This window comes from Scylla paramamosain, chromosome 3 (genome assembly GCF_035594125.1).
Source record: "Scylla paramamosain isolate STU-SP2022 chromosome 3, ASM3559412v1, whole genome shotgun sequence".
Lineage (NCBI taxonomy): Eukaryota > Metazoa > Arthropoda > Malacostraca > Decapoda > Portunidae > Scylla > Scylla paramamosain.
The window spans coordinates 6,760,272-6,775,534 of NC_087153.1; the positions used below are offsets into that span (position 1 = coordinate 6,760,272).

Below are 15,263 nucleotides of genomic sequence, written 5' to 3' on the forward strand. Positions count from 1 at the left end.
TAAATAAAATCAGTGGTGTTTTATTCATGATGCAACTCATTATGTACTTATAAGAACTACAGTTTGATTAATTGTGATGAAACAACATTAAATTTGTAGATAATTGAACAACTCCACAGAAAAAAAAAAAAGGAACGCCGAATTCCAGTGTAGTACAGCCTGTTTGCTCATCACTTGCAAGTGACAGCACAACTACGCTATAGTTTACACACACACACACACACACACACACACACACACACACACACACACACACACACACACACACACACATACACACATACATAACCATAGACTCATCTGCCACACTAATAAAACAATACTCAAGCAGACCGCCACACACACTCACCACACCACAGAAAGACGTAACCCTTCCTTACACTTCCGTAAAAATTGTAATGACCCTACCAAATACAGCTTTGCGTCTAAGTGAGGAACTTTAGTGCTAACGACTTAATTACACGTGTTACATTTTCTCGAGGGAGGACAAATGAGGGCGCGGGAAGCAGGTAATGATGAAAAACCAAAAGGGACTGTCAGTGCTGAAGGAAACTTGAGAGAAGGAAAGCCGTATTGAAACTATTATTCAAACTATAAATGTGGAAATGGTACTGCGTAGTGATTGTGGTACTGTGCATCTCAGCCGACACAAATCCCCTTCTACACACACACACACACACACACACACACTCTCTCTCTCTCTCTCTCTCTCTCTCTCGATTCCACTCGTTCGGTTTCATTTCATTCATTCTTATTTCTACATTCATAATTGTGAGCAGCTCAAGTGTTGGAATCTGGTATGCAGTGTCTTAGTGAAGACAGACATTTTATTGGCTTGTCAGAATAAACAAAATTCATGTCCGTGTAGCTGAGATGTCCTTAATTTGATTGCTACTTCGTTTAAGTGCCGAACAGTTTCGAAACAGTGGACCAAAGCGATGCGAGTCAAACCAGCCATAGCCAGTGCCACCGCGTGTGTCGTGTGATGCTGTGTAATGTTGGATTCTGTGCGTTCTCCAATAACTAATTGAGGCCAAGATGAATTAGGCCTGCCGAAACTCTGCCCCAACACTGCTCATCGACGGTCAAGTACGTATGATGAATAAGAAATTAGTGTGCTCAGACATGTGCTCCGGATGTACAGCGAAAGATATGGGAAGTCTTGCTAGGCAGCCTTGGTGACGCCGCAGGGCCGGTAAGAGTTATCAGACGATTTTAAGCAATACCACTTTAGTATATCAGTGTTGTACTTAAATAAGGCAGTCTAGTTATCGAATACCTTAATAATTGTCGATTAAAACGAATGATGTTTAGTGAAAGATCTGGAAAGTCTCTAGCTAGATAACCCTGCTGGTGGCGCCGCAGGGCCGGGAAACCATAGAGTTGTCAGGCCATCTTATATAATACCAATTTATTCTTGTCATTTTGTTCTGAAATAAGACTGTTTAGTTATTGAATACCTTAATTATTATCAAGGAAAACGAATGGTGTTCAAAAGAAGCAGCTTGAAGGCCTAGGAACATAGTAATCATTATTGAGTGGGTGTGATGATTGCGGCAGAGGACGGTATGGCAGCGCGCCTCCTTGCTATGGTCCACGTGGATGGCACTACTGTACGAGTACTGTACAGGCTGTGGTCAGAATATCCCTCCCTGACATACTACAGATTTCTCTAAAATTCATTATAAAAAAATAAATAAATAAATAAATAAAAAAAAATCAGTCAGGGATATCCATGTGCATTAGAACTCTGTACTTCATCACCGACACATCCACAATTCGATCCTCTTAATTAAATTTATCACCAACTTATCCCTTCCGCGTCGCTACCACTGTTTCCACCACCACCACCATGATCTCTTACCCCATCACCTCACACTAAGACCATAACATATGTGTTTTATTCCGGCTTGAATAAATTCCGGCTTTGATCAAACATTTCGTGGTTTTTGTAGTTCATAAGCATAGTTGATACTATTGTCCTTTTAGCAGACGGTAGTTGGTGTTCCTACAACCACTCTGTAGTTTTCTAAACATTGTTAAATTTTCGATGAATCATGGCCGCTGACATTTTGTGCGCTGTTCAAAGACGGTATAAATATAGTTTTTGTCATTACCTCTTCACTTCACCCAGATCACGTGGCGTATAATATGTTCGTTCACTTTGTTAATTACATGTACTTTCATAAATGTACAGAAAGTTCATATTTGAAAGAAAACACTACAGTTCCAGGAAAATGTGCACTCAATCGCCATCCGTGTCACTGGTTAACTGGCTGGTCAGGTGGTTCCGGGACTAGGTGTTGCCGTAAAGCTGGGCGAGGAGAGGTGGCCAGCTTGGGATGTAATGAGGAGAGTGGTGGAAACATGTCGCATGTACATGCTAAACTGCTAGACAAGAGAGTAATGAGATAAAGTGTGATTAGATAATTACAAGTTGATTGTATCAGCTTGTTTCTCCACGTCAACGTTACGTCTTAAAGGCCACAAGGTTGGTGGTCAGATTTGACACACACACACACACACACACACACACACACACACACACACACACGAGGTTTATTCTGATTTCGAATTATTGATGGTGATTCCGTTTTCTCTTGTTTAATTAACTTTATTTATTATTGGTAAAGGGATCGTTTACGCATGCATTTTGTAGTATAGTAGCGAAGTTTGTGAGAATACAAGTAGAGAGAGAGAGAGAGAGAGAGAGAGAGAGAGAGAGAGAGAGAGGAGAGAGAGAGAGAGAGAGAGTTTTGTCATGTCCATGTCATTCGACTCTCTTTGTCACAGGCCTGAACGGCGCCCACCACTGGCCGGCACCGGCACTTCCGTTTATTGCCTCCGTCACCGCCTTCTGCATGCCGCCTATCCGTGAGGTAAGCGACGTATATTTTTCCTCTTTCTTTCCTCCTACTGACCACGCCTAGAAAACAGCGAAGAAAAATATATCTGGCCATGCTGACAGACTTTGTAATGGCTACCTCGCTTCCACCGCCGCCAGACTTCCCATCACTCAGTCTCCAGTTTGCCATTGTCTTTTATGTGGTGTATGGCCAAACAGACGCTATTGGACGTCGCGCACACACAGCCTGGAGACAAATGGCACCACACTCAACCAAGCAAGAATTCAACACCATTTTTTTTTTGTTTGTGCTGTCTGGTCCCCTTTTCCCTTTGGTGTCCTCACTTGTATTCCTGGCACACACTGAGTGAAGTCCCATGTGTAATTTTGCATTCACCTCCCACCTGCACTTTATCCAGTGAAACGCGAACCTCCAGCGCGGCCGCCCATGAGACAGTGGGCACTGTGTGTCTGAAGCCCCGCGTGGAGGTGGGTAATGGTGAGTGGCCGATAGAGGGTGGGTGGTGAAACGGGATCGAAGTGGAGCAGACATTATTCCTCTAGGTCAGTAGAATTCAACTAACCTTCTATTGACCATGGGGAGCTCTGTGCATCCCCGGACGGATCGTTTTGTCCAGCTGGCATCGCTCGCTCGTATCGTGGTGTGCCTAGTGCGTTTGTCGTGGCAGCGAGCTGTGACCAGAATGGAGGACAGTAAGGAGGAAAGAGGGACGAAAGGAAGAGAAAGGTATGGACGTGTGATGCGGTTACGAACACAGTTCCTACTGGTTCTTGTTTACACTCGATCTTTTTTAGTGTGACCTCTTTTGTTCCTGCTGCCGGGAAATGTGATTTTTTCCTTTTCTCCTTCACTACCACCTCCTCTTTCTCCTCCTCCTCTTACACTTCCTATTGCTTATGTTATATGATGGATGGTGAACTCCCTATAAACAGCCCATAAAGGACCTACATGTATCCTAATGTTTCTTCATGTCTTTGCATTCCTTTGTGTTCCTCCTCCTCTTCCTCTTATTGCTTCGCTTCCTTTTCTCTGATATCTGTTTTGAAGACCTCCTCAAAGAGAATGGCTTGGGATTGCTCTCTGTAGCACACGTCTGATACATTATACATATAACAAGATTTCTCTATTATCTGATAGCACAGAGAAGTATGCTCCTAAATCGCATGACTGCACCTCTACCCCGCTATTCCTAAATATAATGGGCTGACTTGCAAGTGGCCCTATTGAAGAAAGGGTGCTGGTATAAAAATGGTATATGTTTTGACGCAATCAGGTACAAATATTCAAGACATGATAATAAACATTTTCTGCGATCTCACTCAGAGAAGACTAAATGCAGCATCGACGTGGAGGAAATATTGCTGTCGTGTACATTGACATAAAGCCAAGGAAACAACGCTCGTGAATGAATTGGCTGACGCTAAGCTGAAGCAGGATATTGGTAAAGTCACCATGAGCAACTTGGACTAGCATGGAGGACAGGAATAAAAGGTTGCTGCATGATGGATTCCCTCGCTTGTAGTTACCAATGCGAAATTATATAGGCAAGTCTTTAAAATGACTATTATATGTCATTTTGGTGCTGCAATGTTCAGGAAAAGAAACTGGCAGTGCGTTTTGGAACAGGAGGCCGTAAAGTAACGTTCGGTAAAGTAATGTAATGTAATTCAGTGCGATTTACCCACGGCATTTGGGAAGCGTTCCTTGTCGCGGTCACAACTTTTGGTGTAAACTCACCATCAGCATTGCCTGCATTTCGTTAGTCACATTTGTTAGTCTGCCTCGAATTTGATAATTATTTGAAACTCTATGCTAACGATATCTGTTCTTTTTCTTTTCCAAGAGTATGTATTTCTTTTCTCCTCCTCCTCCTCCTCCTCCTCCTCCTCCTCCTCCTCCTCCTCCTCCTCCTAACAATCACGCTCTCCATTTTCCTCAAGGCTCTCTTCCTCCTCCTCCTCCTCCTCCTCCTCCTCCTAACAATCAGAGACTCTTCATTTTCCTCAAGACTCTTGGTTGTTCTTTTAACCTTTAGTATCTCTTTCATTTCTAGTCCATTTCTTGCTCCAAAGAACTCTATTACGAGAGAGAGAGAGAGAGAGAGAGAGAGAGAGAGAGAGAGAGAGAGAGAGAGAGAGAGAGAGAGAGAGAGAGAGAGAGAGAGAGAGAGAGAGAGAGAGAGAGAGAAACTGTCAACAACGACCTTGACGCCACACAGAATTCTCTGTTTGTTTTTCCTTGCTGTCTCAGGGGAGTGAAGAGGAAGGAAGTCAGTGCATAGATAGACTCTCGGTTTGTGGAATAAAAGAGAAAGGGAAGCATTTGCACGATGTCACACGAAAGAAAAGCAGAATGTTTATAAGTCGAGAGGCAAGATCATGGTGGAAAAAAAAGTTGGAGTGTCAAGGGAGTAATCATGAAAAGACCTTTGGTACAAGAGTAAGCTTAGAAGTAATGAAGAGGCTTGAAAATTTTGCTGGGTGCATAGATAACCAACTATCGCAAAGTCGGTTTTGGAGAAAGAGGAGCACTTAATATTATCGTTAGTTGTGAGGGAAATATAGTGAACTTCAGGAGACTTGAAAACAATTGGAAAGAAGAATTTAGTTGAAGGGAGAAAAATGCCAAGGAAAAGCGAAATAGGAGAACTCTGCTGACTATTACATCGCTGCACAAGAAAATGCGGCGAGGAAAAACCAATAAACTCGGTGTGGGAAATGCTCTGAGGGTGAACGCGAGATGCTACACGGCGTCGACCGAGTGTGGAGTATTAGTGAAGTTTTGCACCAGAACGCGCTGAGGCCACATGTGTTAAAAAAGTAAGGGAGCAGGAAACATTGCAGGGAAAATACGAGGGAAAACGCGGAAATGTATAAAGGATAAAGCAAAGAATTTTCTGAGCAGTGAAATGCAGTCAAGAATTCCATATGAGTTATGCAGGATATCAAAGACTACCGGAAAGATTATGGAGATTATAAAGAGGAAGGGAAAAAATGGAAAGTAAGGATTAGAAAGTCAGAAGGATGCAACACAATAGTTAAAGGAGCACTGTGGTAAAGTTTTTTTTTCACAAGAAAAAAATATGAAAGAATGTATTTGAAGAGAAAATCTTTACGGAAACAGGAAGAATACTCAGAGAAATGTTTCGAATAGATGGAAGAGATGAATGCGTGCGTCCGTCTAGAAAGCAGCGACGAAAAAGTATTCAAGAAATCGAGGGAAAGCGAAAGATCAAGAGTATTAAAAGAAAAGCTTTATTGAGAGTCTGTGGGCATGCAGGTAAGGCTATAAATGATACTCCAGTGGCGGGGAGGGTTGGGTTGAGAGGAGACTATTTTGTACCTAAGCCTGAAAAAAAAAAAAAGATTCGTGAAAAAAAAAAAAAAATCATAGCAGTGAGATTTTTGAGTAGACACTGAAATAATGAAACCTCCTTCGGTATTCAGGAAAGTGTCAGGCCAGGACTCAGGACTGAAGGGTATGTGAAGACCTTACAAAAAGCATCGACAATTATTTTCAAGAACTCATAAAACTGAAGTAATATCAAAGGAGGAAATAAAAAAAGGAGAAAGATTGATCCGCGTGAAACGGTCTCCGACATCACAGTGCCGGCGTGTGGAAAAACGAACGTGATTTAAACGAAATTTGTGAAACAAAAACGCCCCCTTATAAGTTGAGAGGTCACCATTTTTTTTTTTTCCGAGACAAACTTTCAGCTAATTTTTCTAAAAGCTGGAGTCCGATGAAACGGAGAAAATTACTCGATATTATCAATTTGAATAGTAAAATTCTTTAGGCAAGACCCTCGTCTATTAAAGTCAGTGAAAGTTCATACGCCCACGGATTCCTTAATAATCAACTTTGTAATGTCTAAGGATTTTTTAAACGATAATTTTGAACTATAATTCCCCGTTTGCTTTGGCCTTGGGAAAGTAGTGAAAAAAAAATATTGGCCTTGGAAGAGAAAATGTAGCAATGTCGAAAGTCATTCCCGAGATAAAAGCGGAAAAAATATAGACATTCACTTTCTCATTGTTTTCTCCGTTCCTACTTTTACATGATCATCTCAGGTAACTCTGCCGCAGGGCGCACTCCTCACTGCTGCCACATCCAAGCTACACTCAAGTCTGTTGTTGTTCATTTCACGTGTTAGTGTGTAGCGTTGAGTATGTAGCTATGTAAAGCAAATACAAACTAGAGTAAAGCATAATACATGAAGAATAAAGTAAAATGGGGCATGGTGTAAACAGTGCAGTACAGGGAGGGACAACATAACATATCACTTCAGCCGAGGGAAGCCAACATTCAGCTTTCTTTCTGGTTTATTATCTGCGCACTGCCGGCAGTCTCACATATTTATATCCTTAAGGCTTCCCTACTTTTTATTATTGTGGACATAGAGAAAAGTGTGCATTCCAGCACTGCTGTACGCTGCTATGACTGAGATTGGACTTCTGGTGATATAGTATGAGACAGAAAACTCTTCTTTTATTCATCAAATAAATCATTAGATCTTAAATACAGTGATTCTCTTTTCCCAAGTGGAAAAGAAAATATTCCATATTCTGCTTCTAAATGTTAAATTCTTGTTAAAGGAAACTATTATGTTAAGTGGTAGAGTTTCAGCAATCATAGGGCTTCCAAATATGTATTATGGTTAACGTTTTCTCATAAAAGAATGTTTCGTATTTCCTATTTCATATTATACTTATAAACTCCCATTGGAAGTTTATATTGCAGCACACCAGGTTCCTGGTGTGCTGCAATATGAACTGTATTCAGCGGAAGTTGGCGCGAGTTGGGGTGGACGAGCCATTCATTCACCTAACGAATCCCCTCATCTCAATTTCAGTCAGTGGTAATCATCAGCTCTTTCACCCTGCCCTGTTTCACCCTCTCTCTCTCTCTCTCACACATTCGCTGCTTTCATACACGCTCATCCAGCAATAACAGCTTACGTCTCCACTCTATAGGTCAGAAAATACATGCACTCCTAAATCTCACGAAAGCGGATTTAAAATGTGTTACGTTGGCAATCTCCGTATTTATTCAATGCTTCCATGTACGACCTTTCATCTGCTCTTAAGTATAAAAGCATTTCAAATACATGTCCAAGGGAACTCTTCATTAAGGCTGTAGTTTTAACATGCTTTTGCTCCTGTTAATGGCTTTAAGACTGAGACTCACCAGCAGGGAGGAGGAAGAGGAGGAAAAGGTAGAGGACGAAGAGAAGAGGGAAGGGACCCAAAGTGAGAGGACGGAAGGTGGGGACACAGGATTTGGAGGAAGGAAGAATCACCGGCTGGAAGACAGGAAGGAGAGAGGGACGCGGACTTTGAGGGCAGGAGACGAGAGGAAGCAGAGAGGGGACGTGAAAAAAGTAGCAGGATAGCGGCGAAAAAAGCGTAATTTTCTCATATCGCGACGGAGCAGGAGAGCAGCTGGCGGAGGTTGTTTTGATGGCGTGGTGGAGCAGCAGCCAGGTCATCAGAGAGAGAGAGAGAGAGAGAGAGAGAGAGAGAGAGAGAGAGAGAGAGAGAGAGAGAGAGAGAGAGAGAGAGAGAGAGAGAGAGGAGGAGAGAGAGAGAGAGAGAGAGACTTAGCTTTTCTCCTCATTAAGTGAAAGGAATATCCTCGGAAGCAGGAGAGGACACTGAGTAATGTCGTTATTTTCTGGTGCTCGTGAGGCTTAACAAGTAATTTCATGCACACTAGTGCTGCTACTCCGATAGCGCGATTGTCCACTGCGGCTGGTACTCACAACAACAATAACAATGATGACGACGACATTGACGATAACAAAAGACCACTTGTAATGACACGAAGAAAGAAAGCTGCAGCATTAGTCCAAACAAAGAGAACACGAGCAGTAATCACAACACAACACTTGTCTCCACCAGCGGGGCGTGATGGGAAAGGACAGAGATGTGCTGTGTAAATAGTGGAAGGGTCTTTTGATTGTACACAGCGGCATTCAGCGCGAGCTGCTCCAAGCTTTATCCGTCACCCAGATCAAAGAGGTTTGATTTTATCAATGGATTCTGTTGTTTATTAACTTCTTAATACTGTCACTACTTTATGCATTAGTCTTACGACTGATGCTGCCTATAAGAAATTTCAGTCATCAGTACAAAAGATGAATGAAAAAATAATGGAAATAAAAAGTTGAGTAATTGTAACTTTCACTCCACACAAGAAATAAACTGTATATCAATACATTTATTAAAAAGGAAAGAAAAAACTTACAACTGGTAAATTAAAAATATTAATCAGCTTATACAGATAATCAATTGAAATACTGAAAATAAATAGAAACATTGTTATTTTTTGTCAAAGCAAATAACCAGTTAAGTGTTATAAAGAGAGCGAGAGGGAAAATGGTTTTCCAGCTGATGATATAAGAAAAGAAAATTTATTTAATAATCCCTGAGAATAAAAATACTGAAAAATGCATAGAAATTGCAAGCTAAGTTTTTTTTTTACCTTTTTTTTTTTTTTTTTTTTTTTTTTTTTTTTTAGGAAGTAGTCAATTTTGTTTATCAAGACAGTGATAGGAAACTGAGGACATTAAAGGGACAAATTTATTCATTCTTTCGATGTCCATACCGCTAAGTCCTCGTATAATAAATCCAACGAGGGGGGAACTATATTACAGCATCGAACACGTACAGGAAAGTTAAGGAACTGATGAAGTGATGGAATGCGAATGAGAGAGAGAGAGAGAGAGAGAGAGAGAGAGAGAGAGAGAGAGAGAGAGAGAGAGAGAGAGAGAGAGAGAGAGAGAGAGAGAGAGAGAGAGAGAGAGAGAGAGAGAGAGAGAGAGAGAGAGAGCACATCGTGAATGAGAGACGTACATCATATCTATTTGTGAAGTTTATGACAAACAATGAAATAAATAAAGCCTTTCATCTAGTTCAACAAACATAACCGTGCATCACAGAAGAATTAAAAACAGCAGACACTAGCAAAGAATGCAGCGGCAATTAAACAGGAATACAAGCTTACTCAGTATATATATATATATATATATATATATATATATATATATATATATATATATATATATATATATATATATATATATATATATATATATATATATATATATATATATATATATATATATATATATATATATATATATATAAAGTGATGGAATGTTTCCCAACAGTATCAAAGAAAGCTGGCCCTTTATTTAACACTGTTTATTTATTTTATTTATGGTATTGAACTCACTTTGTTACTGAAGCATTGAGGTCAACGATGATAAAAGTAAGTAAAGAGTTAAATAAAATCAAATTCCCTAGTCCCGTTAAAGTCTCGCGGGAAGACCTCGAGCTCCCTTACCAAGATTTTTTGGTACCGCTTCCAAAGATGAGTGAGAGGCAGTACAGATGAACACGATCCACTAAATCACGGGTACAGCTCAAGGATCCATGCGGTAAAAGATTGCTGGGGAAAAGTTTAGAGGCAGGAATGGACTGTCTTTGAAGTATAACTTGAGAACCTCCCGACGTCGAAGACTGGGACTAGAGAAGATATAGAAATGTTTTCCTTCCCTTCACTTCTTGTTTTTTTTTTTTTTTCCTAATATTGATGATTAGTAATTTTCACTTCGTCTCAGTCACAAGCGACTGGCCCAGATAAAAACAGAAAACAATATTGTCACAGTCTCTCTCTTTACCAAATGACATGTGAAATAGCCTGGTCTAGAAAGAGAGACAAGGAATGCGCGGGGAAGAGGATGCTGGAGGTGGATCCGCCGGGCAAGAGAAAGAGAGGAAGGCACAAGAAGAATGTTTATGGATGCAGTGAAAGACATGTTTATAATGGGCGTGACGGAAAAAGGCGCAAAAAGACTGACTTGCGTTTGGGAAGGCTGATCCTCTTTGGTGATCTCTAATTGAAGCAGCCGAGAGAAGAGGAAAAGAGAATTCAGATTGTTGGCGTGCATATTCTTCATCACGCTGCAGCATCCGTGCTGCATTCTGTATTTCGTTTTTGGTGTTACTTGTTCCCTGTTCTATGCTGCGTGTCCCGACTCGCTCTTGCAACAAAGCTCTCATCGGGCATATTTCAGGAAGACTGCAGACGCAACATTTCTTGAATCCCTTGCCATTTCTAGAAGGGATTTCACCAATGACAAGAAATATTCCATACAGTGGCATCACGCAGAGCCACGGCAGTGAGGTCTGCCATATTTTTCCTAAAGGCTTACAGCTCGCCTTGTTGAGTTTAAATTTGTCGTGTTTGTTTACCGCGATTACGTAATTCTTAAAAATCTTTCATTATCTTTTACAGACAACACGCGATCTTGTATCGCTTTTATGTAAATTTAATTCAAGTAATTTTCACTCATAAGGACCCTCACTGAACACTCCACTGATCTATCTTAACCAGACACATACAGTTTATCCCTGGAGGAATATTCTCTAGAGAGTCTTGTGGTTTAAATGTCTTAACCTGTCACGCACAATTTAGCACTGGAAGAATATTCTCAAGGGAGTCTTGTTGCTTTTGTTTAAATGTCGGTTAGTGAAATTTACCGCGAGGGAACTTGGTTGTATCAGTTTGCTGCCCAGTGAAATGGACCACACATTGCTCAGGCGTCATTCTCAGCCACATATTCACCAGCGCGTCATCTTGATTGGAGGTGAATGTCAGAATAGCAGCGTATTTCAATTTTAGCAGTTTTCAGAAAGTATTCTATTTAGTTTAGCACTGAAGGAAATTTCTGCTGAGTGTCAGCCCTCGATAACTTATAGTATTTGGTATTTACAGTTCGGGTATCTATTTCACCTCAAGCAGTAATTGTCAGACGCCCAATCTCTCAGCTGAAAAGTTGTGAGTTGGATCTTGGTTTGCATCAGTTTCTCAGTGAAAGGTAGTGCTCTTCTCGTAACCCTAAACGGCGCTGGATGACTCTGTTGTTGCGGAGCATAACTCAGTAAATTTCTGTATAATTGTTTCCGATTGATTGACAAGTAATAATTAAATAAAGTTGCATTCGTGTCTTTTTAAAGCAATAACAATAACGTCTTATCCTCCCCTATTCTGTCTCTACTGCCACGCCCGCCACTGGAATCTCACAGAAGAGAAAGGCAACATATTTGTTTATGGTTTCACATATTTGAAGTGTCAGAGAGAGAGAGAGAGAGAGAGAGAGAGAGAGAGAGAGAGAGAGAGAGAGAGAGAGAGAGAGAGAGAGAGAGAGAGAGAGAGAGCGAGAGAATTTGCCTTTTCTTTGAAATTAGGACATTTATGGATTTCATGTTTTAAGTATTTACAATCAGACTTGAAAGACTAGAGAAAAAAAAAAAAAAAAAAAAAACCCAGGTGTATACTTCACATGTGGAAATGAAAAGGAGCAAACGTAAAGTACGAGTACATGTATGTCACGTATTATTTTTATCCGATTATGTATGATACTTGAAGTTAGGTAATAATGAAAGTCAATATTGGCGTAGCGGTGGCTCACCTGTGCCCTTGGCGCGCTGTGGCGGGTCCTTACCACTCTACCCTTCCTTGCTGTGCTGGGGTGAGATGGTTTCTGCGATACCTTTGATGGTGCATGTGTTGTGGCGGGTCGTGGTGTGGAAAACATAATTTCCTCAGTATTACGCGAACCATCTCCGTCATGGCCACTCGCGAGTCCCACACCCTTTCACATACTCTCTCAATATTCACTCACCCATTCCCTCCAGCTACTTCTCGGTCACTCCCTCACCCTCTGCCTCTCATCCATTACTTTACCTGCAGCTTTGTATCCTCTCCCTTACTCACCCATTGCATCTCATCTATTCCTTCACTCTCTCGTAGCCTTTTTCATATACTACTGCCTCGAGCTGCCGCCGTTCTGCTTCCTCACGAAACACAAAGGAAGGATGAAGAGCAAGACCTGAATAATTTTCACCTATATGGCATTTTTTTTTTTTGTGTGTGTTTTGTTCACAAACAGTTCTAGACAACGAGCAGCTATCATGTACTGAAGACCTGGGTGAGGAACATGGCTGCTCTTCCTGGCTTGGATACACAGATGGAAAACATCTCATAAATAAAAATATATTTATATGCATGAAGAATCTCACACCTTATTGAAGGAGAGAATACACGGCTGAAAAAGAGAAAGTGAGGACTGTCTCAGAAATAGGAATGAAATTGAGCAGCAAACTTATATCTCACCTGACTGCTAGGAGGCGAGAAGGTCCTCAGTGTTTGAGTTTTGCGTTGTTTAGTTATTCACTTTCCGTCTGGATAACTTTATGAAGGTGATGTTCTGTGTGTTGTGTAGAAGTGCTGCATGCAACACACAACACACAGTACCTCACACGATATGATAGTGGTGATGGTCGAGGTTGTGGTGCATCACTGCGATCCTTGTTTTCCTTTGCATAGAGACATTTGTTTGTGCATCTTTGTTACTTCAGTGTCTTAATACTGGAGAAGAAATCAATAAACACTTAAATGTATCTGTATTCCTACCTGAGAGAGAGAGAGAGAGAGAGAGAGAGAGAGAGAGAGAGAGAGAGAGAGAGAGAGAGAGAGAGAGAGAGAGAGAGAGAGAGAGAGAGAGAGAGAGAGAGAGAGAGAAACAACAATACTTTTATTGTCAGGGAGACCGCCCCAGGGCAAAAGGAAAAAAAAAAATAAAGCCTGCTCACAATGGCGCGTACAAAAAGAGACAGGAGGAAACAGCTGAGAGTGATAGTCAATTAAATTTTTGAGGTGTTTTGATATTCTTTTGAAGTACGCAGTTCGAATCGTAACTAGAAGGAAAAAATACAGAAACGGGGAGAGAGTTCGAGAGTTCCACAATTTACTAGCAAAACATGAAAGAGCGAAGATACTGATTAACTCTTGCATTAAGAAGGTGAACAGACTGAGTGAGAGTAAATAGAAAATCATGTGCAGCGAAGGGGTGAAGCATCCAGTTAGCAAGTTAATAAGTTCAGAGCCATGAAAACAACGGTAGAAGATCGTAAGAGATGCAGCAGTGTGGTACTGAATAAGAGAATATTACAAAATTATATAAGAAAAGGCGAGTCAGATTAATTGTCACAAGGAAACACTAACGTATTACTTCATGTGTTCGGAACAACAACTCTCTTTGATCACTATTACAGGACATGTATTCCTTGCAACACACACACACACACACACACACACACACACACACACACACACACACACGATTTCGTTATCATTACTTTTATAATTTTGTTTCTATCATCTTTTTTATTATCGCGTTTTATTGATAATAACACGATTATTCCGCTTCGACTGTTTCAAAAGACACGAGTTCTTGTTATTTCTTTCGTTATTTTTCTTTTTCTGGAAAGTTTGTTTTTTCGCGAGGTAAGTTGAGTTCAAGTTAGGTCTAGAAACTTGACATGGAACTGTGAAGAAGAGGAAGAACGGGAAGGAAAAGGATAAGAAAATCCACACAGTACAAGTGCATCCGCACCACCGCACACCGCCACTACATGTAAGAGACCCTCCGCTCTCCCCAGAATCACTATTATTACCCTGACCACCACCACCACCACCACCACCCACCATTACTGTTCCCCATCATGATCATATATTTCACCAGCAGACTCAGTTTTGAAGTCACCATAATGTGGAATCCTGCTTCTCCCTTTCACTGAGTGTATGTGGCCGCTGGAGGAGTGGCTGATGGTACCATTGTATACAATAACAGTAAACAGACTGAGAGAAACAAACAGACAGATACAAAAATATACAGACATAAGAAATGCAGAAATAAATATTCATATAAAGTAGATAAGCAGGAGTAAAAAAAAAAAAATATAAATTAATAGTAGTAGTAGAAGTAGTAATAGTAGTAGTTGTAATATATTAGCAGTAATAGTAGCAGTAGTAGTAATAGTAGTAGTAGTAGTAGTAGTAATAGTAGTGTCACTAATTGATTAATTAACTAATTCAGTCAGACGCACTCTCCCAACTCTCTCTCTCTCTCTCTCTCTCTCTCTCTCTCTCTCTCTCTCTCTCTCTCTCTCTCTCTCTCTCAAAATTGAATTTTGTGGCAGGGCTCCTCCCAGGACCAGGAAACGTTTCTGTATCCCGGGTGGTTGGCGTTCATGACGTAATCGCTGCAGTGGACGAGGTGGCGAATCTAGAGCCCATCAACACCACATTATCCACGTTGGTACCAACGACGTGCTGAGGACTCGATCAGAGGACCTCCCCGACAAGCTGATTAGGAACTATAAGGAAAAATCTAAGGAAAGTTATAGTTTTAGGCATTATGCCCAGCATTCTGGCTGGCAACCGTTTCTACAGTATCGCCACCAGCATCAATCGTCGACTTGACAAGTTAAGAGAATATCGGCTTTGTCAATACCTGGGATAACTTTTAGTATAATTCCGCCTTGT

At 40.9% G+C, this 15,263-nt stretch overlaps 1 protein-coding gene across 7 annotated transcripts in view; it reads left to right on the forward strand.

The window, feature by feature from the left end:
- The window catches only part of LOC135089709 (uncharacterized), a 219,527-nt gene that overhangs the window by 106,766 nt on the left and 97,498 nt on the right, over nt 1-15,263 (forward strand). For 4 of the 7 annotated variants that reach the window (XM_063985695.1, XM_063985687.1, XM_063985657.1 and 1 more), the window contains exon 3: nt 2,794-2,879. The exons of the other annotated variants lie outside the window; for them this stretch is intronic. In XM_063985695.1, the coding sequence (XP_063841765.1) occupies nt 2,794-2,879 (86 nt within the window). The remainder of the gene's footprint in view (nt 1-2,793; nt 2,880-15,263) is intronic. 7 annotated transcript variants of the gene reach the window in all.